Source organism: Amblyomma maculatum, chromosome 1 (genome assembly GCF_055883805.1).
Source record: "Amblyomma maculatum isolate TAMU_Amacu chromosome 1, ASM5588380v1, whole genome shotgun sequence".
NCBI lineage: Eukaryota > Metazoa > Arthropoda > Arachnida > Ixodida > Ixodidae > Amblyomma > Amblyomma maculatum.
The window spans coordinates 174,968,487-174,993,022 of record NC_139344.1 but is presented as its reverse complement, the minus strand read 5'-3'; the positions used below and the strand labels follow the sequence as shown (position 1 = coordinate 174,993,022).

Below are 24,536 nucleotides of genomic sequence, written 5' to 3'. Positions count from 1 at the left end.
AAATAAGATCTTATGATGAATCTATTCCTGACAACGAATGCTCATCAGCATTATGTTTTCTCCAGTTACTTCACCAAATCCTTGTCAAACAACTTACCTGATTGTTGCAACTACATATTATTATCTATCAATGTACCCAGTTACTATCAGCCCAGATGGAATCTCCAACACAACTGATGGTCTGAAACACTTTTCAGCTGCCAGCATCGACTGCATTAGCTCAGTTAATAAAAAGCACACAATTGTTTGTTTGTTTGTTTTATTTTGTGGGGTTTAACGCTCCAAAGCAACTCAGGCTATGAGAGACGCCGTAGTGGAGGACTCCGAAAATTTTGACCACCTGGGGTTCTTTTTAACGTGCACTGACATCGCCCAGCACACGGGCGCCTTGCTTTTCGCCTCAATCGAAAAGCTGCCGCCAAGGCCGTGATTCGATCCCGCGTCCCTGGGAACAGTAGTCGAGCGCCGTAACCACTGCGCCACCCCGGCGGGGTAACAACACTATTCCTCGATTATTCTGTGTAAAGTGTTTCAGCAATCTCTTGAATATAGTATGATGCCGGCAGACTGGAAGATAGGAAAGGTGATTTCAGTACATAAATGTGGAAATGAGTACTCACCTCATAACTGTCGCCCTATTTCAATTCTCGGTCTCCCCTGTAAATTCTCGAACATGTCCTTTTTACACAAACAGTAAACTTCTTAGAAGCACTCGTTCCTTCATGCACAACATGGTTTTCATAAGTCATACTCATGCAAAACACAACTTGCCCACTTTACTCACAGGTTGCATACAATTCTTGGTCATTCCACTGCAGAGTGCATCTTTTTAGATTTCACCAATGCTTTTGATAAGGTTTGCTACTGGCTTTTGCTGCTAAAACTGCACATGATAGGATTTGATACTAATGCTAACATGGCTTGAGCACTTTCTAGCAGAACATCAGCAGTCCATAGCAGGTAACTAATAACCTGTTGGTAAGTTCACGCAATGATTCATGCCTCAACCTTGTTCCGCAAGGTACCGTGCTTGGGCCCTTACTCTTCTTAATATTTAATAATGACCTCCTGATTCCGTAACCTCACCAATTCATCTATTTGCAGACGATTGTGTCATTTTCCTTTAAATAACTGGTGATGCAAGCACATTACAAACCACTATTGTTGATATCTTCCTGGTGCAAAGCATGGGATATGACACTGTTAACAAATGTAAATTCTTATGAGTATCAAGATTTGTCTTGCAATTTACCTACATATATCACTTTAACAATGTTGCTATCGAATCAGTTGCATCATACAAGTACCTAGGCATTCACATCACTTCTAACCTTAGCTGGTAAACTTGCGTCGAATTTATTGTCAACAAAGCTAACTGCCTGCTAGGCTATTTAAAATGGAACTTTCACTCAGCTCCTGCTTCTACAAGACAAGAGTTCATTTGCAACTTGAATACGCATCGTCAGTTTGGGACCCAGGCACTATTGATCTTGTTAAGCAGCTAGAAATGATTCAGAACAACGCAGCTTGTTTGATTTTCTCTAATCATCATCGCACTGCCAGTGTATCCACAATGAAGTCTAACCTCAATTTGTCAACTCTCGCAACTCATTCAAAGCTTACTCGGACATGCCTGTTTCATAAGATATTATATCATGCAGATCTACATAAAAATTGTTCATTCTGCCTTCATATATCACTTTGCATAGATCACATTCACAAAGTTGGCATAACTTCATGCAATACTAAAACTTCCTCCGACTCATTCATACCATGCACAATAAAAGACTAGAATCACCTTCCCTCTCCTATTGTAGCTATCACTAATTTTTCATTATTCCAGTTGTGCACAATGTAGATCATACAAATTTGCATTACTATTGTATAAGCATTGCTTGAATTTCTGTTTGCTCATTTATTTGTTTCACAGTACCAGGTATTTAAAAACTTGTCACGTTCATTAGAGCTTGCATGTTGTGTAGTGATACATTATCTTTATTTTACACCTGAATTAATAATTGTACAATAACAAGTATTGCTGTTTACTACGTTGATCTCAACTATTACTTACATACTGCTTGCATGCTTTCCTTTCCACTGTGCCTATTTTGTGCTTTTATACTCCAGCCACTCACTCTGCAGTACTATTTCTAACCTGAGGGTAACAATCAATATATAAATAAACGTAAATTGTGCAATAAAAGCTGAACTTCAGACCTGGCACCAGCAAGTGTAGGTAAGTTAGGTTTGCAAAGTGACAACAAAACCACTGTGTTCCTTGATATCTTGTCTTTATTACTTGGCAGCATGCGACATCTAAAGCAGGTCTCGAAATTGGTAGCATTTTCCAAAAGTAAAAATGAGGACAAAAAGATAACGAAACAAATACAGCAGTTCAGCGTAATTGTTGAGATCACAGCAGTGAACTAAGCAGAAGATTATACAGAATAGAAGAGCCCTTTTTATTTTTCAGTGTTTATGCAGAATTCGGACACAACAGCCTGGAAGCATATGACAATAAGCACTAATGGGTAGACTTACTTTCAGCTCTCACTAAAGATGGTGCCCACATCACTTATTAAACCATGCTTTTCTCTGCCTAACAGCATCTTTCTTTGATACTCTAAAAAACTGGCTGCTGAACGGTGTGTGTGAGGTCTGCATGAACAGTATTCCTGGTATTCCTGGACTGTGTTGCCGAACTGCTTGCCTGCACCATGGCCATGTTGAAAGCGTGTTTGCATATCCTGGAAAAATATTTGGGAATGTCATGATAAAGTGCTGCTAGGATAATAAGCAAAAACATTGGCACCTACCATTGTGTCAGCTCCTCCTTCGTCGGGCAAGCAGTTGCTTCGCCTCCTGTCACCTTTGGATATTTCAAGTTCCACCGGACTTCACCATCTACTGTGCGTGCTTGGCTCTGGCTATGTGCAATTTTCATTGCAGTGCAGGGTGGCCAACTGGGTTATGAAACGATGCTCAGCGGTCAGAAGTAGAATAAAGCAGTTATATGCGACAATGCAATTTCTCGCACAGGTCCTTCACTTCTTTATTTCTTTCAAGAATGAAAGAAGGAACTGTGACAAAAGGCAGTTAGGCCTGATGAGGTCACAGTTCCCTAAACAGTGTAAAGCAGTGCGCAACGCAGCAAACAAATGCTGGCAGAGCGTTACAGCAAATGTCATAATTATAATATACTGCAATATAACAGCAGAGAAATTACACGCAGAAACATAAAGTACATTATATGCTCAAAATGAAACTACAGAACAAGAAAAAAAAAATAAAGAACATTGGAAAAAGTCGTACAGTAACATGACATATAATAAAAATTTGCATTTGCTAAAAAAAAAAAAAAAAACCCTATTGATTTTAGGTCAGTGAGTGGCAACTGCTTTTTTTTGTCTCTTTAAATTTGCTTTTAGAGAGATGAAACATGGAACTAGGGGATGGGTTATTGAGAACAGCTGGAATCTGGTAATCAAGTTTTTGTTTTCCGTGATTTGTCCTTGTTTTAGGGACTAGGTATCTGTGTTGCCTGAGAGGGTATTTACTAGGAAGGTGGTTAGGAGACACGGAGAACAGTCTATTGCTAAGGATATGTTATAACAAGCGGTATATGTAGACCCGGTTAGCTTTGAGTAGATTATGCTTTTGGTATAGAGGTGATGCTGATAAGTTTTCCAGTCTGTCGTGATAACCTTCAATAGCTCGAAGTGCCTTTCTTTTGCAAAATTAATACCTTCTGATAATTACTGGAAGCTGTGGTGCCCCACACCAGTGCACAATAAGATAACTTGGAGAAAATAGAGCATAATACATAGATACATTTAGTGAAACTGGTAAAAGGTCGCTGACCCTGTAAAGACAGCCAACAGTTCTGCTAAGATCCATGGCAAGTTTATAAATATGAGTATTCCAGGATAAGTATTCACTGAACCAGGCACTAAGAAACTTCTAAGTGGTTACCTGCTTTATTTGTTTATTAGCATAACTTATATCAAGTGTGTAATAGAATGGGGCATTAATAGGTCTGAAAATAATATAACTCTTTTTGGACAAGTTTAAGCTAAATTTATTCACTTTGCATTCAAACATGCAATTTTGCCTGATAATAATTTACATTAGTTTTTAAATCTGGAAGAGTTTGGGCAGTGAAAAAAAAAAAATTGTATCATCAGCATACATGACCAAATCTGGTTAATTAGGTATGTAACCAATATCATTTATGTAAACTAAAACAGAAGCAGGCCTAAAATAGAACCCTGCGGCACACCTTGGGTAACACACAAGAAATTTAAAGAAAGAATTATTGCATTTTACATACTGAGATCTGTTACTCAAGTAACTTCTCAGCAGATTCAGGGGAATCCCAGATATTCCATACCCATTTGGTTTGCTCAAGGGAATTTCGTGCTGCATGCAACTAAAAGATTTTCGGAGATCCAAGACCAGACCAAGCGTATATGCTTGGGACTCAATATCATCCATATATTTTTTTTAACAGCAAGTAAAGCTTGTGTCAATCTGTTCTTTAAGAAGTCATACTGGGACGGGTTAATAACATTATAAATGCTAAAATACTTTTCTAATCTGCTATGAATGGCTCCTTCAAATACCTTAGAGAACACAGATAATACGGAGATAGGTCGATAATTCATAACTTCATTTCTATTTTCTCCTTTACATACCAGGCACACACGAGCTATCTTCAGTTCATCCGGAAACACACCGCTAGTGAAATTCACATTTGTAATACAAGCTAGAATGTTGCAAGCTGATAAGTACATACTTCAACGGCATAGCTTTAATGCCATCATGGTCAGTAGAAACATCGTTTTTTATTTTACCAATATAAAGAGCAACTTCTTGTAGAACCGCAGGTTTAATGAGGTTATGCATGGAGGGGATTGATATAGATTGGTCCAAAGTGGGTTTACCAACTTTAATGAAAAAAATGGTCTGGGAATGAGATAATGTGTTGTGTTGGTTTTTATGGCGCATAAGCAACTAAGGCTATCATGCGCCAAGAGCAAGGTTAATGCATGTTTTGGTTGCAAATGAGGAAATGGATATGTTAAATATCTATAGTTTGTTTAAAAAGTTTCCTTCTTCTAGGAAACTGAAAACAGATGCTAGGTCTACAAGTGCTCTTTCTCCTAAAAGTGAGGTGGGGTGGAATGGGATGGTACGATTGTAAAATACAGTAAAATGTTCTCCGTAGTGCCTCAAATTTTGAGCATGTAATTAGAATGTGGTTTACAGTGAGTATCTCGTCGCATTCCTCACAGATCGGTTTGTTATGTTTTATTAGTAGAAAGTTATATGTAAGATGCGTATGTCCAATACAAAGACGGCATACTATCACTTCCATAAAACTTTGTTGATGCGTGCTCAATTTCCATTCACCTAGTACCGGCTTTATGAGGTGCAAATTATTTTCTTGGTTGTTCCATCTGAACTGCCATTTATCCATCTGTTTATGTTTTATTAATTTCAAGCAACCTCTATGTGGCATGTTTCTGAATCAATTTGTTGCAGGCAAGTGCAGCACATTTGTCTGCTCTTTCATTCCCATCAATGCCTACGTGACTTGGGACCCTACAGAACACTATGTTATGCCCTTGTGTCAAGATCATTTTTACATTATGTATTATGTCACCAAGTAGAGGCATAGCAGCATTTCTATGATTTAAAGCCATCAGTACACTCAATGAATCGGTGTAGATGACACTGTTCCCAATGCCTTCATTCACTATTCTTTCTACAGCTGTCAGGATAGCATAGGATTCAGCTGTAAAGATTGATGCGCACTGAGGAAGCCTAATTATTTGTTCCCAGTTCTCTTCCACTACGACACAGCCAACATAAGTAGAAGTTTTTGATCCATCTGTATAAAACTCTGTATAATTACTGTACTTTTCTCTAATTGTGCAAAATTCTTGTATTATATGCTCTTTAGGAGTTTGGTTTTTGTTGAAGTGTGTTAGAGTGAGATCACAGACTGCTGGAAGTTTGTACCATGGGGGCAGGGGGCTGTTTTTTGGTGCAGTATCGGGCAAGGTGTCCAGAATTTTTAGCTCACTGCAAATGTCTTCGAAACGCATTATTAGTGGCCTTGTTGCTTGTGGTTTATTTGTGAAAATTATTTGTGAGCGACATGTTGGGGGAGACTATCGGATAACATAAGCACATGTGAGTGGAGCCCTTCTATCTTTCAGCGGAGGCTCATTTGTCTCCATATATAGACTATCAACAGGGAATGTTCTGTAAGCGCCACAAGAAAGGCGCAAACCTAAGTTATGTACTGGGTCCAATTTCTTTAGATATGATGGTCTAGCTGACCCGTAGACTATGGACCTGTAGTCTAAGCTAGACCGCATGACAGATCGATATGTATGTAAAAGACACGCCCTTATCAGAACCCCAGTTTCCGAGACAGAAACTTCAGTATGTTTAGAGATTTCATGGCTTTCCTTTTTAGAATGTTTATGTGAGGCAGAAATGTCAGTTTTCTGTCGAACGTTACACCCAAAAATTTATGTTCGCTCTTTACTGGTAACTCAATCTCATTTAGGTGTAGCTTGGGATTGATAGGTATACCTCGTTTTCAGCGAGAACATTACTGCCACTGTCTTCTGTGGGGAAAATTTGAACCCATTTTTATCAGCCCATGAGGCTAGTTTACTTAGTGTTAATTGTACTTGTCTTTCACAAATTGATATGTTTGAGGATGTGCAGGCTATTTGAAGGTCGTCGACGTACAGCGAGAACATAATGAATTTTGGGATTACCTTGCTAATATGAAATTCATTTTTACAATAAACAAAGTCGTGCTTAAAATACACCCCTGAGGTGCCCCATTCTCTTGAATAAAGTTCCTTGAGAAGGTGGTACCGAGACATACTTGAAATGAACGACCTGATAGAAAGTCCTTCAGAACATTGAGCATCCGGCCCCGGATGCCCAAATCCGCTGTGTCGCGTAGGATCCCAAACCTCCAAGTCGTGTCGTATACCGTGCATGGCATAGCGTCACACTGCATATGCACAAAACCCCAGGTGTTCAGCCAGCGAACGTTTACCATGCGCTGCGCAGCTCTGCATCGCCGCTGCGCTTGAAGTCATCACTTGGCACTGCGCCTGTCATCGGTTGCGATGCTAGAGTGATATAACAACAGCACATGCAATTGTTGCCCAGATATGTAATGGATGGAAATGCGACGAGAGAGCGTACATACTTGGTACGCCGTCAGTTCAGGCTACGAGAAACTACACCCACGGATCCCGAGGTCGTGACATGGTACAAAGTGGGCCGAGCACGTGAATATGCCAACCAGCAGGCCAAGGGAACGGCCAAAACCCCAGAACAATGGGAGGAACGTCTAACCAAACGATGCTGACAAGTTGAAAGATGACAGCAACGAAAAGCTTTATTATTTAACCATGTGCAATGAAGCTTTCGCATACAGACTGGTTTAACCAAAGCTTAGCCACCAGCAATTTTTTCTCAGTTCAAGTAAATAATCTGTATAAATGATGCTGTATTTTATGTTCTCATTCATTACTTTCTCCAAAGCAACCCACACAGTGTATTCAGCAGTAAAAAATTGGTGCACACTGAGGCAGTCTTACTATTTTCTGTACTATTGCACTTCCAACATAGCCTTTAGTTTTTGAGCCATCTATATAAAATGCAGCATAATTCCTATATTTTCTTTCAGTTCCAGGTATTCTTGTAATATAATGTGCACCTGTGGCGTGTACGTTTCCTGAAATTTTGTTAGTGTGAGGTTGAAAACTGCTGGAAGGATGTACCATAATGGGAGTAGTTCATATCTTGCGGCTATACTTAGCATTTCACTCATTACATATAAATCCTGGCCTTTTTATTCAAAATGCAAGAGGAGTGGCTTTATTGCCTGAGGCTTGTTGATGAATAGCATTCTGAAATTTTGTGTCTACAGAGTAACAAAGCTGTTTTGGCTGAGAACAGATTATCAAAAAGGAATTGCGTCTGTCCCGGCCATGCAATAAAGCTAAGTGGCAGGCCACATGAAGAACCATCTTCTGGTCCCTCTGTGCTTGCATCGCTTTGCTTCGATACATGCCTGCGTCGGATGCAATGTTGCTTTGAAAGCTACGATCGTGTTATAGCTAGAAGTAGATGACCTTGTACATGTTATCGTAGTTCTATTTTTTAAGGCAGGTTCATTCGTTTCCACATAAAGGTTGACTATTTGGAATGTCCTGTATGCACCAGAAGATAGCGGTGAACCAAGATTATGAACCGGATCAAGTCTTTTTAAGTAGGAAGGCCTTGCTGCGCTACATACTATGCACCAGTCTAAGAGGCAAGCCCTAGCTGACCCCCAGTGTTTTCGGGAAAGTAATTTCAGTACAATTAAGGCATGGGAAGCTTTCTTCTTGAAGTTTGTATGTGTATTTAGGCGTCACTTTTGAACTTTCGTCAAAAGTGACGCCTAAAATTTTATGTCCTTGTTTGATTGGTCAGGCAGTTTTGGTTAAGATATAGAGGGATCGACCTGCAAGCCTTGTCTCAAAGAGAACAGAACCACTACTGTTTTCAGAGGAGAAAGCCTAAATCCGTTTTTATCAGCTTATGTAGCTAGCTTATTTATTGTCATTTGTATCTGCCACTTGCAAGTAGATATGCCGGAAGAGAGATGCATGCTATACGCAGGTCGTCTACATAAACTGAGTAGATTATGGAGTTTGAGATGACTTTTTCCACAGAATTCATTTTCACTATGAAGAGAGTCGTGCTGAGGATGCACCCCTGGGGTATACCATTCTCGTGACTAAAATATTCTAAAATGTTGAGCCGAGGTGGACTCTCAACATGCGGTTATCCAGAAAGTCGCTTAAACAGCTCAGCATCCTGCCGCAGATACCTAGTTCGGCTAGGTCACGGAGGATACCAAACCTCCACGTGGTATAGTAAGATTAGAACATATTAATACTATATTTAGCACTGGTAATCTAATAAGCTGACTGTAATCTTCACGCATGCCTGCTCTGAAAGGAAGTTTGTTTTTCTGCTGTAGCTTTGTACTTTAGGAATGTGTGTGTGTAATAGGGCGAGCTTGACATTTTGGAAAAATGCTCGTCCAAAATTTTGGCCAGCTCTTCTAATGTAGTTTGGGTATTTTATGTTGTCAGCATTGGAAATGTAACCATAGTATGGTTGCCAGTGAATTTATGAACCTGTTCCCACATTTTCTTTGATGTTACTGAATTGATGTTACTATTACTGAGTGGGCTTGGCGGCCCCGGTTTGACAACGAAAATGACCAACCCTCTTCTGTTGTTCGCACAGGTGCTGCTGCTACTTTGTTCTTCGCCAGAGCAGGCCAGCAGTGAATTCTTCACAGTAAAGCCAGACCAGGATTCCTCTATCAAGATCGACAAATTTGACCATCACAGGCATTTTCCCGCCGAGTTGCCGGCGGTCGACGATTTCACTTGGACAACGCCAGGGAAATGGACATCAACAGAGGGGGCGTTTTCTTCGGGCCGGGATTTCCGTCGTACCGTCAGTGGGCTTGGCGGCACCGGTTTGACAACGACAATGACCAACCCTCTTCTGTTGTTCACACAGGTTGGTGAAAAGCGTTTTATATCTACTATCAGAGACGACTGTCGTGGTCTACTTGTGCTGCCAGGCCCACAGGCACTTTGTGTAATTATTGCTGACTTTTGGGACACAATGGCACTGTTGCTGAAGTGTTGCGGGGATATTGAAGCAAATCCAGGTCCTGACACTGACATAATAGGTATGATGCAGATGCTTTTGGATGGGCAGCATGAAATTAAAAAGGGTATAGCTGAATTGAAGCATAAGCTCGTTGACCTAGAAATGGGGCTTTCGAAGACCTCAGAAGAATGTAAAAGGATTGAGCAGGCTGAACATGAAATTGTAGATTTGAGCTCCAGTGTTGGGGGCGTATTAAAAAAGCTTGATGACATTGAAAATCGCAACCGCAGTAAGAACGTGGTGATCCGGGGCATTCTTGAGGTACAAAATGAAACCGAGGAACAAGTGAAGCAGAAAGTGATTGCGGCAGTCTTCGCGCAAGAACTTAACGTAGCAGTGACAAGTGCAGAACGGGTACTTAGAATTGGAAAGCCTTCTACGGGAAACTCGAGACCAGTCATTGTGCGGCTAGGAAATTATAACGAAAAGAAAGAAATACTGCGCTACCGGACCAGACTGCAAGGAACAAAGATCTTTATTGACGAAGACTTTTCATACGAAGTAAGAAGAAGACGACAACGTCTTTGGAGCAGCGCAGTAAACGATAGGAAAAGTGGAAAAAAAGTTACACTTGTTTTCGACAAGATTAAGATAAATGGTGTAACTTAGGCGTGGGACGAAGCGACAAACCGGCGCTGTCGTGTGAAAGAACAGCTATCTGAAAAAGCGCCAGTGGCTCACGACCACGCAGGGGATTGACTTGCGCATGACGGAGTGTTCAGGCTGCTGAATCTTAACGCTCGTAGCCTTGTAAACAAGTGCGTTGATTTCGAACATGTGCTGATTGAGCATGACCCTGATGTTGTTGTCATGACCGAGACCTGGTTGCACGATGATGTACGTGACTCTGAAATATGCCCGCCTGGTTACAACGTGCTTAGGAACGACCGTGGCAGCAGAGGGGGCGGGGTAGCTATTTTCATTAAAAGGTCTATTAATTACACATTCATTTGCAAAATGACCGACATTGAAACATTATGGTGTAAAATCTTTTTAGGGACAAAAGAGCTGTTTGTAGCAGCTGTGTATCGTGCACCTGGGTCCGGTTCAAACGGGATTAATAAGCTAAACGATTTTCTTTATGACCTGCGTGCACAGCACAAACATGTTGTTGCTGGAGATTTTAACCTTCCGGGTGTAAAATGGGATGAAATGGAACCGGGTTCACGGGAGAATGAAGCTGGGATAGCTGCTGTTGACATGTGTTTTTCCCACGGGCTGACACAGGTAGCCAGAGAGCTTACTCGTGTTCACGGTGATGGTGGATCGGTTCTGGATCTAGTCTTCATAACAGACAGTGTCTCATCATGGCTGCACAAAGTTGCCATTCTACCTGGAATCTCGGATCATTCCTTAGTTAGTGTAACTTTGCAGTTGGGTCCATTCTCTTGTACGCAAAAACACCTGACATACTACAGAGATTTCAATAGAGCTGATGACACTACCATACTTGACGAATTAAGCTACCGTTATGACTACTTTGACAAATTAAGCCACGATGAGTCCGCACACATAAATGAACTATGGCTAGCTTTCAAAAAAACTGTTCACAAATGTATAACACAATATGTACCCTTGAAATGCAAGAAAAAACGTATCCACAATCCACGGATTACGAGAGAAATTCTTCAACTAAAAAGAAAAGTGTCCAGACGTAAAGCAAGGTTGCGGCGATCAGTGAACACGGCGTTACGTGAGGACTTAACGACATTAAGTGAAAGGTTGAAATTAATGATTAAAGAATCGAAACATAAGTTTTACAACATTACGATGAGTAAATCTCCCCAAAAGGTTTGGAGACACTTGTCGGCAACCAAGACACCAATAACAAAAATGAACACGCATCAGGGTCTCACTGAGGATAAGGCTAAAATTGCGGAGGCTTTCAAGGGTTCTTTGCAAGTGTTTTTACTTCGGATGACGGAGAACAGACACAATTTACGTCGCATAACAATTTACCCGAATTAGACGAATTGCAAGTGTCATACGAGGGAATTCTGGCTTCACTGCTGAAGCTAGACACTTCAAAGGCTGCAGGCCCGGATGAAATACCGAATTTATTTTTAAGGAGGTACGCTGAATGGACGGCCAGGTATCTCTTCGTAATTTTTAAGAAATCTTTAACCACAGGTATGCTTCCTGATGATTGGAAGATTGGTAAGGTTACCCCAGTTTTTAAGGATGGTGACGCTGCTAACGTTTCAAATTTCAGGCCAATAGCACTAACATCAGTGTAATGTAAGCTTTTAGAGCATATCGTATCAAAACATATTCGCCAGCACTTGACGTGCAATGATTTTTTTAGTGAATACCAACATGGCTTTCGGGAGGGCTTGTCAACAGTGACACAACTATTGGAATGTTGTCATGATTTTTGTAAAGTGGTTGATTGCAGGGGCCAGATGGATGTTATATTGTTAGACTTCAAAAAAGCCTTCGACAAGGTTAACCACAGAAAGCTTCTAATCAAGGTAAAAACCGTTTCGGGACATAACTGTGTAGTTCGATGGGTAGAGGACTTCCTAAGAGGTCGCAGACAGTATGTTGTCATTGGGGATAAGAGGTCCGATTGTTGCGAAGTTAGATCAGGTGTACCCCAGGGGTCAGTTCTTGGCCCCCTCTTATTTCTGATATACATTAATGACATGATCCGGGATTCACCAGTAAAAGCGAGGCTATTCGCAGACGATTGTATTATCTACCATGAAATCAGATCCGTTAATGACCAAATTCAGCTTAATGATTATCTACTCCAAATCGATAATTGGTGCTCGGAATGGCAGATGTCACTGAACCCACACAAGACAGTTTGCATGACAATTACTCACAAGCTTGAGCCCCTGAACTATGTGTATAGCTTGCAAGGTAGCCCGCTTTCCAGAGTAAATGAATACAAGTACCTCGGCGTGACCATCACTTCAAATCTTAGCTGGGCAAAACATATTGACAACATTGTCGCGAAGGGAAACAAGCGATTAGGCTACATTAGACGCATCCTAAAACAGGCTTCTACGGACACAAAACTGACAGCGTACAAGATGCTTGCACGGCCTTTACTTGATTACGCATGCGAAATATGGGACCCATATCACAAAAAGTCTGTCTCTAAGCTTGAGCAGATACAGAGACGGGCGCTACGGTTCATTTTCTCCCGGTATCGACGATTGGATTCAGTGACCCCTCTTTATGCTCAAGCCGATGTGTCTCTTCTTTCCCACAGACGAAAAGAAAAAAGACTAACTTTGTTTTATTGTGTAATAAATGGTTTAGTCCTGGTTAAGAAAGAACAATACATAAACAAAGCAAAGACGCGCGTCACTCGTAATAAGCATAATAAACACGTCCAGGTAGAAAAATTTTTTAAGGACTGTTTTAAATACTCTTTTTTTCCTGCCACATCATCCGACTGGAACAGCCTTCCTAACCACGTTGTGAATGCTCAATCCCGAGAGCAATTTGCTACCCTTATATGCAAATATTTAACGCAGGAGTGCACATAATTTGTACATTACATTGACTGTATTTTATGAACTGTGTTTTATTGACTGTACTTGCTGTTTTATCGTACTGGCCTGCGTTTATAAATTTTGATGTCAAACCCACTCCTATCTTAGTCCAGATGGACTGATAGTATGTGCAAATAAATAAATAAATAAATTGTTTATAGAGGATACACGTTTCTGCCATGAAGTTTTCTCTGCATGTTATCTAATGTACCATGCTCTGGCGCTAGCCCTTTTAGATATATAAGTAGGCTCTCTGCAATGGTGTACCTGCAAAAGATGCCCCACACTTTGTTTTGCTATTTTTTGGCCAATCAACAATCTTTTGTCAAACAAATTTTATGTTTTTGTGTGTTCCGAGGTTTGAGGGATGGTTACTGTTGCTGTTCTTATTATATATATGTTGTGAACTTTTCATGTCAATCTTCTATGGCGAGGTCTTCACAATATTTTAATTCTAATGTGGCATTCAAGCTCAAAACTGAACAAATGGCGAGGTGAATTTTTCAGCGCCATGGCCTTGTAGAGATGATGGGTGAACAGGATAAAATTAAAACTGCAAGTAAATGATCACTTCTCCTGATGTCATCTAAAATGTCGCAATTAAAAATCATTAAAAAGAGATAATGATGAAAAAGCCAAGTAAAGGGAGGTCATTTTTCCAGAACTAGGATAGCCTTTATCACACTGATTATGCATCAGTCATTTGAGAGTATAAAATCTATAATTTGACCTCTTGAGTCTGTATGTTCACTTCCCCAAAAGGAAGAGTGAGCGTTAAGATCCCCAACCATCACATATGGCTCCGGTAAGTGTTCAATAAGATCTAAATCATGGTTGGTAACTGTAGGGTGTGGTGGTATGCACACAAAGCATATTGTCATTGTTTTATGGCTAATGATATTTACAGCTAGGTCTGCTTCAAAGTTCGTTTTCAGTAGTATTTCTCTGGCAGGGATGTCACTTTGTGCTATCATTACGATGCTTCCTGATAGTCTGCTAGCCCACACTCGGTCTTTTCAGAAAGTGTTCTACTTTCTGAAAATATTTGAATGTTGTTTTCAGGGTGTGCTTCTTGAAGGCATAGAGCTGTGGGTGTCATTGTTGTACACAAATCTGTAATGTGTGTAATTTATATGTAAACCTCTCAGTTCAGTTTAGTCGTTCAGTCATGTCCGACTCTTCGTGACCCTATGGACCATGTCACGCCACGCTTTCCGGTCTCTTACTATCTTCCTAACATCACATAACTTCATCTGCAGTGCCTCGAGGATGCCATCTAACCATCGCGTTCGTTGCCTACCCCTTCTCCGGCGACCCTCAACCTTTCCTAACATCAAATCTTTCTCCAGCGACTCCTCTCTTCTCATCAGATGACCAAAGTAGCTGAGCTTTAACTTTAGAATTTGACCCTCCAATGAGCAGTCAGGGTTTATGGTCAATAATATCGACTGATTTGATCTTCTGGCAGTCCAAGGAACTCTCAAGAGTCTTCGCCAGCACCACAATTCAAACGCGTCAATTCTTCGGCTGTCAGCCTTTTTCACAGTCCAACTCTCGCATCCATACACCACAACTGGAAAGACCATAGCACGAGTTATACGGATCTTGGTTGGCAGACTAATGTCTCTGCTCTTTACTAGGCGGTCAAGGCTAACCATTGCTCTCTTTCCCAGAAGCAGGCGTCTCCTACTTTCATGGCTGCAGTCTTCTTCCGAGGTAATCTTGGAGCCCAAGAACAGAAAATCTGTCACAGCTTCCACTTCTTGTCCATTGATGCTCCAGGACTTGACAGGGCAAGACGCCATGATCTTTGTCTTTTTAATGTTCAGTTTAAGCCCAAACTTCTCACTCTCTTCTTGTACGCGCATCAGAAGTCTCTTGAGTTCCACTTCACTTTCTGCCATTAAAGTGGTATCATCCGTATATCTAAGGTTGTTGATACGTTTTCCAGCAATCTTCGCTCCAGCTGAAGACTCGTCCAGACCGGCCTTCCTCATGATGCACTCTGCATATAGGTTAAATAGGCAGGGCGACAGTATGCAGCCTTGCCTCACTCCTTTCTCAATCGGAAACCAATCAGTAAGACTATGCCCAGTTCTGACTGTGGCCTCTTGCCCTTCATACAGGTTCCTGAGGAGATAGATGAGGTGAATTGGAACTCCCAACTCTTGGAGAGCTTGCCACAATCTGCTGTGATCTACGCAGTAAAACGCTTTCGCATAATCAATAAAGCAGAAGTAGATGGGTTTCTGGAACTCTCTTGCTTTTTCCATGATCCAGCGAAGGTTGGCAATTTGGTCTCTAGTTCCTCTGCCCTTGCGAAACCCAGCTTGCACGTCCGGAAGCTCCCGATCCACATACTGCTGCAGCCTACCTTGGAGGATTTTCAACATCACCTTGCTAGCATGCGAAATAAGCGCGATCGTGCGGTAGTTGGAACAATCTTTGGCACTGCCTTTCTTTGGAATGGGGATGTAAACTGACCTCCTCCAATCCTGTGGCCACTGCAGGGTTGTCCAAATCTTCTGACATAATGTATGCAGAATGTTAACAGCGTCATGGTTTAGGTTTTGAAGCAACTCAGCTGGAATGCCGTCAATTCCGCTAGCTTTGTTCTTAGCAAGGCTGGCTAAGGCCCATTCAACTTCACTCTTCAGGATGCCCGGCTCGAGATCAGTAATCACAACCGTCTTATGTTGGGCTTGCACATTCAGGTCCTTCTTGTCCAGTTCTTCTGTGTATTCCTGCCACCTCTTCTTTATCTCTGAGGCTTCAGTGAGGTCCTTGCCTCGTTTGTCCTTTATTACGCCCAGCTTAGCACAGAAGCTTCCTTTGATATCTTTGATTGTCTTATACAGAGCTCTTGTGTTCCTTAATTGGCTGTTGTCCTCAACTGCTTGGCACTGTATGTTCAGGAAGGCATTCTTATCTCTCCTTGCTATTTTCTGAAAATCCGCATTGAGAACCTTGTATCTTTCTCTTTCCCCCATAACTTTTGCCATCCTCCTTTCCTCAGCTATTTGCAAAGCCTCTTCAGATAACCAGTTTGCTTTCTTGCATTTCTTTTGCTTTGGAACTACCTTAGTAGCAACTTCTTGTATTATATCACGAACATCAGTCCACATCTCTTCGGGCTCTCTGTCTTCTAGATCTAATTCTTGAAATCGATTACTCACTTCCACAGCATATTCTAATGGAATTTGATCCAGATCATACCTGAAAGGCCTTCTAGTTTTGTGCGTTTTGCTCAATCGAAGCTTAATTTTGGCAACAAGAAGCTGATGATCGGTGCCACAATCGGACCCAGGTTTTGTTCTTACTGCTTGTATAGCGCTTCTTCATCTCTGCCGGCAAAGAATATAATCGATCTGATTCCTGTACAGACCGTCCGGTGAAGTCCATGTGTACAGGCGCCTCTTGTGCTGTTGAAAATGAGTATTCGCTATGGTCAGGTTGTTTTCTTGACAAAACTCTACTAGCCTCTGCCCAGCTTCATTTGGCTCACCAAGACCGAACTTGCCTGTAATTCCGGATATTTCTTCACTCCCGACCTTAGCATTCCAGTCTCCTATGAGAAAAACGACGTCTGATGATGGGGTGCGGTCTAAAAGGCATTGTAGGTCCGCATAAAATCTCTCAACGTCAGCTTCTTCAGCAGCAGTGGTCGGTGCATAGACTTGGATAACTGTTATGTTGAAAGGGTGACCTTGGATCCGAAGTGAAATCATTCGGTCGTTTTTGGGGTTGTACCCTAGCACTGCTTTGCCCATTCTTCTGTTCACTATGAGAGCGACCCCATTCCTTCTCTTGGATTCGTGCCCACAATAAAAGACATAATGGTCGCAGGAGTTAAATTCTCCCATTCCGGTCCACTTGAGCTCGCTGATACCCAAGATATCAATGTTCAATCTGTCCATTTCTCGCTTGACGATATCCAGTTTACCTTGCGCCATAGATCTTACATTCCATGTTGCTATGTGATATATCTCCTTGCAACATCGGACTTTCCGGTCGCTTCCCGACACATCCACAACTGAGCGTCCTTTTGGCTTTAGCCCAGCCGCTTCATTCGTCCTGGAGCTACTAGGAATCGCCCTTTGTTCATCCCCAGTAACATGTGGGACGCCTTCCAACCTGGGGGGCTCATCTTCCGGCGCCATATCATTAATGGTATTGTGACTGGCCATAGGGTTTTCTTGGCAGGAAATACTGGAGTGGGTTGCCATTACCTTCTCCAGTGAATCACATTTTGTCAGAACTCTCTGCCGTGACCTGTCTATCTTGGGTGGCCCTACACAGCAGAGCTCACGACTTCATCGAGTTTCGCAAGCCCCTCCGCCACGACAAGGCAGTGATCCATGAAGGGAACAATTACATTTTATTAAATATGCCATTGATTGTGATAAGCTGGAGACTGGGGAAAGTTACTTACTCTCAGATGCAGTAACTCGTAGTTTCCCTTTTTTTCCAGGGAGTTTCCAGGAAACTGGGAGCTATATCCATTGCCACTCTAGTGGTACTCAACAAGGTTGACGACTGGGCACGTTGGTATGGGTTCATACTTAACCAGCCAAAAGACGAGAAGGTGTTTGTGTGTTTTGGATGTCGGCAGGTTCTTGCTGACATCCATACCTTCCATGCTGGACATGTAGAATCTCTGTCGTGATGGCCAGTAGTCTTCGTGTGCACCTTTTTCGCTGGCACTGCAGTACCAGGTTCCATTCCAGCGGCCAAGTCTCTTGGAACAGCGGTTGCCTTCTTAGTGGGGTGGGGCAACAGGTCCAGTTCAGCAGTGCTCTTCTGGTTGTCTGTCACCAAGAAGACCGCCACTGAAGGTGGTGACAGAGGGCCTCTCCGGTGCTGATCACATGATCTCGTGAAATTTTCAGACCTGTGGGTTATCCCACAGGCTTCTGTGAACGAGGTTGGGGGCCTGAATGTTGACACCAGGTCCACTGGATCAATCTGTGCACAAAATGAAACTGAAGGCAGTAGCAGTCCCTGCGCCGCCACTTCAGAACATGTGCCTTCTTCTTGGAAGTAGAGTCATTCTTTTTGCCCCAAGGTATGACAACTTTTCTGTACTCTTCCAAATTTTTAATTTTTTTTGCCGTGTTACAGATTGGGCACGACCTGGAGTATGCACCACGTGTGCCGCTGCAGTTGATACATTTCAGTGTACGCTCACATCTCTCATCAGTATGTTTGTCTCCACACATGACACAAGTGGGTGTGCTCTGGAAAGCCAACAAGCTACCCTGAAGCACTGAAATTTGAAACATTGTCTTGGATTCGGTATGTAGGGATGGACTTTGCAATGAAGGCATGCGGCACAGCAGTGTTGTGCTGCTGAAAGTTAGGACAATGTTCTTTGTCTTGATCTCTGTATTGTTTCTTCGATAGTGATTTGGCGGGCTACAATTACTCCTTGTTCGGCAAGCAAATCTTCAATTTCTCTGTCAGTACTTTGTAATATCTCTTGTTCAGAAATGAGACGCCCTTTGTGTGATTGATGGTGCGGGGAGGACCTGCACACTCACCTCGCCAAGATGTTTCAAAGACAGCAGTTTGTCACTTTGATCTTTGGTGTCTATTTCAACACAGAGGTACAAGTTTCTTTGTTTATTGGCTTTGTAGTTCTTGCCAATGCAGTTCTTGATAGCTTTTGCCATGGCAAAAGTGGACAAATCGGCTACTGGTTCACCGGTTGTGGAGTGGACAATAAAAAAATGAGGAAATGCTTCTATTTTTTGCGGCATCAGTTTTTTCATATCAGTGCGACCCCTTTTCAGAGGCCGATCAAGCTTTTCTGCACATTTTCCCATAGCACATGTATAGAATAAGAGTTCCTAAAACTCTGTCACCTCTGATTCTTATATGCACAGGAAGGTCCCAGAGCCCCTCACCTGGTAGAGAGACAAGGAGCCCATCGGCTGAGTCTTGACCACGGCCTTGACCGCCACTCTTCATGGTTTCTTCCCTCCACCTGACAACCTATTGTCACGGTGCAGATGACAGCTTTAGTATGGGGGCTAGGGATCTGCGGGGGTGCCAAGCACCAACACCTCATTACATAAGGCTTTGAGGACAAAGAAAAAATAAATAAACATGCATACACAAAACACAACAGCATTACGCGATTAATTATGGGCTATCTGCAGCAAGAATACTGGCCAACTCAGTGTGGTCACGGAGTGAATAAATCAGTTCAATTGCCATTTCTGCTCAGCCAAAAATACTAAATTAAAGATGGAGTTGTAAATTGAGCCAAGAGTGTTTACACTATCTGAGTAAACAACAGCTCACAACAAAAGTGCGGCTCTGCAACGCTTTCCTGATATATTACGTTTTTGGAATGGCTAAAATGTCCCAAAGTGGTGATACCCAGAGGCGACTTACCAGTGAGTAGTCTCCACTATGGCATTTTGCATAGCCTGAGTTACTTCAAAATCTAAATCCCTAAAACAAACAATTTAGATTTTTTTATTTTGCGATTAAGAAATGCAATACATGGAGGCAGTGTATGTCCACAAAGTGCTCCTCCCTGTCTGTGTGTTTTTTTTTTTTTTCCTTGTAGTTTTTAGCAGGTAAATAATGGACCTACACAGATTTCCCCTGTTTTCAATCCTTAAAACGTGTTCAAGTGTCCAGTATCTTTGCAACACGTTTATTTTTGATTGGATTTGGACTGGATTGGTTTATTTTTACTACAAACATGTACAGTTACATACAATTTTGTAAAATTGTAAATGCAGAACACACATTGATAAGGAAGGCAGGGAAAAAGCCATAATCTGTGAGGCTTGATAAACCCTACCTCCCATAAACAATGACAGCAGTGAGTAGATGTCAGTAGAGTAGCATGTAGTAGAAAAAAAAAAAAAAAAAAAAAAAAAAAAAAAAAAAGAAACCTAGTGAAATGGTATCACAAAATCATACTCGAAAAACGTCAGATGCCACCGCATAAAGCAACGATACTAAACGAATGTTTTCTTTGTAGTACACGTACACCTTCTGCAGTGAGCCATAGTTTATTTAGAGTTTATGGGAGGCTGAAGCTAATCATCAGCATTCCATAATTTGTGCAAGGCCTCAGTACAAACAAAAAGTCTGGATATCGAGTTGAGCGAGCCGAGGTGTTTACTCTCAAGCTCGAAGTGTTCAGGAGTGCTGTGCGCTGTTTATGTATTTCAGATTTGAATGTTGAGAGTTTATATTCATAGAGTCTAATAACTTGAATTATCTGATAGTTTATGCAAAGCGAATGAGTGCAGGCATAATCTAGTTGATTTGCAACCGCGCGTAAGGCATTTTCTGCATAATGACCAACTTTTGAATTCGTGCTGTTTCTCCAAACTTAACTGCAAAACGAAAAGTGCATTTAGAGCAAGTGCTTTACATGTATTGGTAGCAAATAACGGCATGTTCTAAGCATGCCTAAAAACCGAGAAAGTTTAGTGCGCAGGTAATCATGTATAGTGGTCCCATAAACAAACTCCTGAAAGAAAACGCTACGTGACTTACCAGCGAGAGAAAATTCAATTTTGGAATCACTTACATGCAGAACAGTGACCATATTAAAAGGTTTTGATTCTAGACAGAAAAGGAAAGCTTTGATTTTTGTGTAATTTACTAGCAATGAATTTTCAAGTGATCATGAATATAATGTACCAAGTGTTTGGTCTGCTAGTTTCACGAGGTTGTCTCCATTAGTTTTAGTAAAAAAGAAGCTAGTGCCATCTGTGTAAATTATGTAAATGGCTGAAGCATCAACATTTACAATGTTGTTTATGTAGACAATAAAAAATAGAGGTCCAAAATACTGCCTTGAGGTACGCCACATTTACTTTGCTCTGATGTCCATAGTTCTTTATCAATACAGACAGACTGGTATCGATCCCTCAAATAACTGTTTATTAATTCAGCTGCAACGCCACAAACGCCGTAGGACAGCTTTTAGCAGAGCATAGTATAGTTTAGCCAGTCGAAGGCCTTCGAAAAATCAATGAAAACCCCAATTATTAATTTTCTGGTCCTTAGGTTTTGCAAAATTAATTCTTTTTGGTCGAGTACAGCGGTGAAAGTGTAATTAGTGAGTGGCTACCAAAAAATGTGGACATCCTCAATAGAATAATCTTTTCTGGTAGTTTAGAAACTAAAGATAAAATTGAAATTGGTCTATTTGCTAGGTTATTTTTGTCCCCACTTTTGTGCAAGATAATTACTTTTGTACGCTTCACCTTTTGTAGAAACACACCGGTACTTAAAACGAGGTTATATATGTAAGTTACATATGCAATGATAAGGTCAAAAACGAATCTAAGTGGTTGCATTTTTAAACCAAAAACGACCACACACCTTGTGTTCTTAAGCCTCATGAACACATTTAGTACTTTCTTCTCGTCAGTTGGGTTAAGAAATATAGATTATTGCAGAGCTGACCTCAGGTGACACATGGCTCTATCATTACAACTACTGTCAATAAGGGAGAAGTATGTGTTAAATTTATCAGCCCGTATTTTCCCATTCAACTGCTCATTATTGACAGTTGATTCTTTGGTATCGGAGATAGATCCTTGCAAAGACATAAAAACAAGAGAGCTTGCTCTAAATATGTTTCACATCAACTATATCAAACTTGTTATGAAAGTATTTGCGTTTCACTTCTCTTAAGGCATTATTAAGGTTGTTCTGTAGCTTACTGCCCTCAACTTCATTTGACTGTAATACACAGCATATATAATTTTCTGTTATCATGTTAGAAATACTGCTACAAAGCAGAAACAAAAGTGGCCGTAAGTTGTGCACCACCAAATTTAGTAGTACACAATTCTCCCCCTCCCCCCCCCCCCCCCCCCCCCCCTCACACACACAAAAAAAAAGCGACAAGAAAAAATTAAAACAAACCTGGACAAGTTCAAAATGGAGAATAGGAACCAAATTTGGCGCAGAAGCCAGGCGTATCACCTTGTCCATTCCCGGCAAGTACAACTTCTTTCCCCTTGGCATTCTCCAACGGCACTTGTTGTTCCCTCCAAATCTACAAAATGTTTTTTAAAGCAGTGAGAACTTGCAGTGAAATCTTAAGAATCACTTTTCAAAACAGTTGGTTACTTTGTCGATTGCAGGCCAAAGATGAATGCACCGAATGTTGAAGGTTCCATCAGTGACTACCTCAACACCAACTGATAGCAACATTCTGAGGAAGGCCATAGTGTTACTGACAGAAAATAAAAGGGAAGCACAGAGTTGCAGCTTTAAAACTGGCTGCTGTTGAATGAAGCCATGACTTTTCCAGATTAGCTAGTGCCCTGATAGACACCAAGCATGTATTTGAAGCAGTGTTCCTTTAAAGTAAATGCTACATGTGTGCAAGGTGCAACACATGTGCAACAGACTTCAAACAAGACTTTCAGATGCTTTTTTAAACTAAAAATATGCCCATTTCTGAGTCATCAATGGCAGACTGCTCTAGTAAATACAGGTGCTCAGCACAGTTGTCAGGACTGAAACAAACATTGCATTTTCTATTCACTGAGTAGTAGACAAACCTTGTCGATGCGGAGCATTGGTATTGAGTTTATACAATGCTGCAAGTCGAGTCAATGAAGGTGAGGCGGACAAGTGTATGTGCGTATGGCACTTGCTCGGGGCCTGAATCCTTGGCTGTGCTGTGACGTGCTGCGAATGTTCCTGCCACGTAACATCTTAGTGGAAGTGCGGACTTTCCCCTCCTCTGCGTTGTGATCCATTGTACCACAGAGCTTCGTAGCGGTCGCTACACCGAAATGGCCATCATGACCCAACCCAGTGACTCGCGAAGCCCCATTCTCCCTACATTCATGGTCATCGCTCGTACCCGTGACCCCAACATCTCTTCCGGTGCGTCAGGCGATAGTGTAAACAAATGGATCTCCATGTATGAATATGTCAGCACCCACAACAAATGGGACCTGATCGTAATACTGGCAACATCATTTTCTATTTGTCCAGCACAACGAGGCAATGGTATGACATCCACAAGGACAAATTAACGAGGTGGGACACCTTCAAAGAAAAGCTTCACGCTTTCTTCGAACCACCAGATGCTTTGAAGCTCACGGCCAAAAAACACCTTCACATTCAAGACGTGCTAGCCTTATGCCACCCCTAGGTGGACACCATCACGTCGGAATCGAAAAAGGCGGGCCACATCTTAAAAGGAATAGCGGATGACGCTTTCCACCTGCTCCTCTGCAAGGGCTGTGATACCGTGGAGGCCCTCATCAAGCAGTGCCGTCTCTATGAGCACGTAAAGAGCCGGCGTATATTTCAACAGTTTCAGTGACTTCCCCACACGGCCACATCTTCGTGTATTGCGCAGCAGCTACCAACACCACACCTCCCACTTCGCCCCCTTACGTCACAGACATCGTCACCCAGATCACTTGACGCAAACTGGAGGCCTGCGCACCTGCGCCACCCTCATCCACCATCCCAGTCCACCACTTGGCCGATGTTTCGCTTATTCTCTAATCGTGTAATCACCTATGCCAGCCACCTCCTGTCCCCTTCAAAGAAGATCTACTCCATTACCGAACAAGTGCTTAGCCCTTGTGTGGGCTATTGGAAACTTTTGACCCTACCTATATTGCAGGCCATTCACAGTTGTCACAGATCATCCCACACTGTGTCGGCTTTCTTCTCTGAAGGATCCTACTGGTCACCTCGGACACTGGGCACTATGACTACGCCATGATCTACAAGTCTGGCGGGTTGCACAAAGATACCAACTGCCTCTCTCATTACCCTGTTGCCCAGACTGATACTCCCACGAGCGCATGCGCCATTGACCTGTTCTCTCTCTCCCCGTTTACAACTATTGCCGAAGAACAGTGCCGGGATGCGGAGCTCCTCTCCATCACTGATCGCCGAACATCCACCCAAACCTACCACTGCTTTGCTCTCACTGACGACATTTATACCGTCGGAAACCTCAGCCTACTGGTCATGACCTCCTCTTAGTTGTCCCCAAGCACTTAAGAATAGTCGTTCTCCACTAACTCCATGATCTTCCGACTGCTGGGGCGTTACTTGCACGTATGACCGCGTCCGTTGGTTCTTCTGGTTTGGCCTCTAACACTCAGTGCGGCGTTACGTTGGTGCTTGCGATGAGTGTCAGCGTTGCAAGCGGCCTGCATCTCCTCCAGCTGGCTTTCTTCAGCCCATTGACATCCCTCCAGAACTGTTCTACCGTGTCAGATTGGACCT

General features: G+C 42.1%; 1 protein-coding gene across 9 annotated transcripts in view; it reads right to left on the bottom strand.

Moving 5' to 3' along the window:
* Positions 1-258: 258 nt before the first annotated feature.
* LOC146204940 (uncharacterized) overlaps positions 259-24,536 on the bottom strand; it is a 31,801-nt gene continuing 7,523 nt past the window's right edge. For 3 of the 9 annotated variants that reach the window (XR_014704083.1, XR_014704084.1, XM_084589623.1), the window contains exons 4-7: positions 22,194-22,326; positions 19,193-19,326; positions 2,817-2,963; positions 259-2,747 (exon numbers count right to left, since the gene is read on the bottom strand). Coding sequence is in view for 2 of the 9 variants with exons in the window: in XM_084589623.1 (XP_084445749.1) it covers positions 2,624-2,747; positions 2,817-2,963; positions 19,193-19,326; positions 22,194-22,295 (507 nt within the window). In the remaining 7 variants the exon portion in view is untranslated. Of the gene's footprint in view, positions 2,748-2,816; positions 2,964-19,192; positions 19,327-19,608; positions 19,746-22,193; positions 22,327-24,536 lie in introns of those variants that run through there. The other 6 variants (XR_014704086.1, XR_014704087.1, XM_084589624.1 and 3 more) reach the window with 4 other exon arrangements.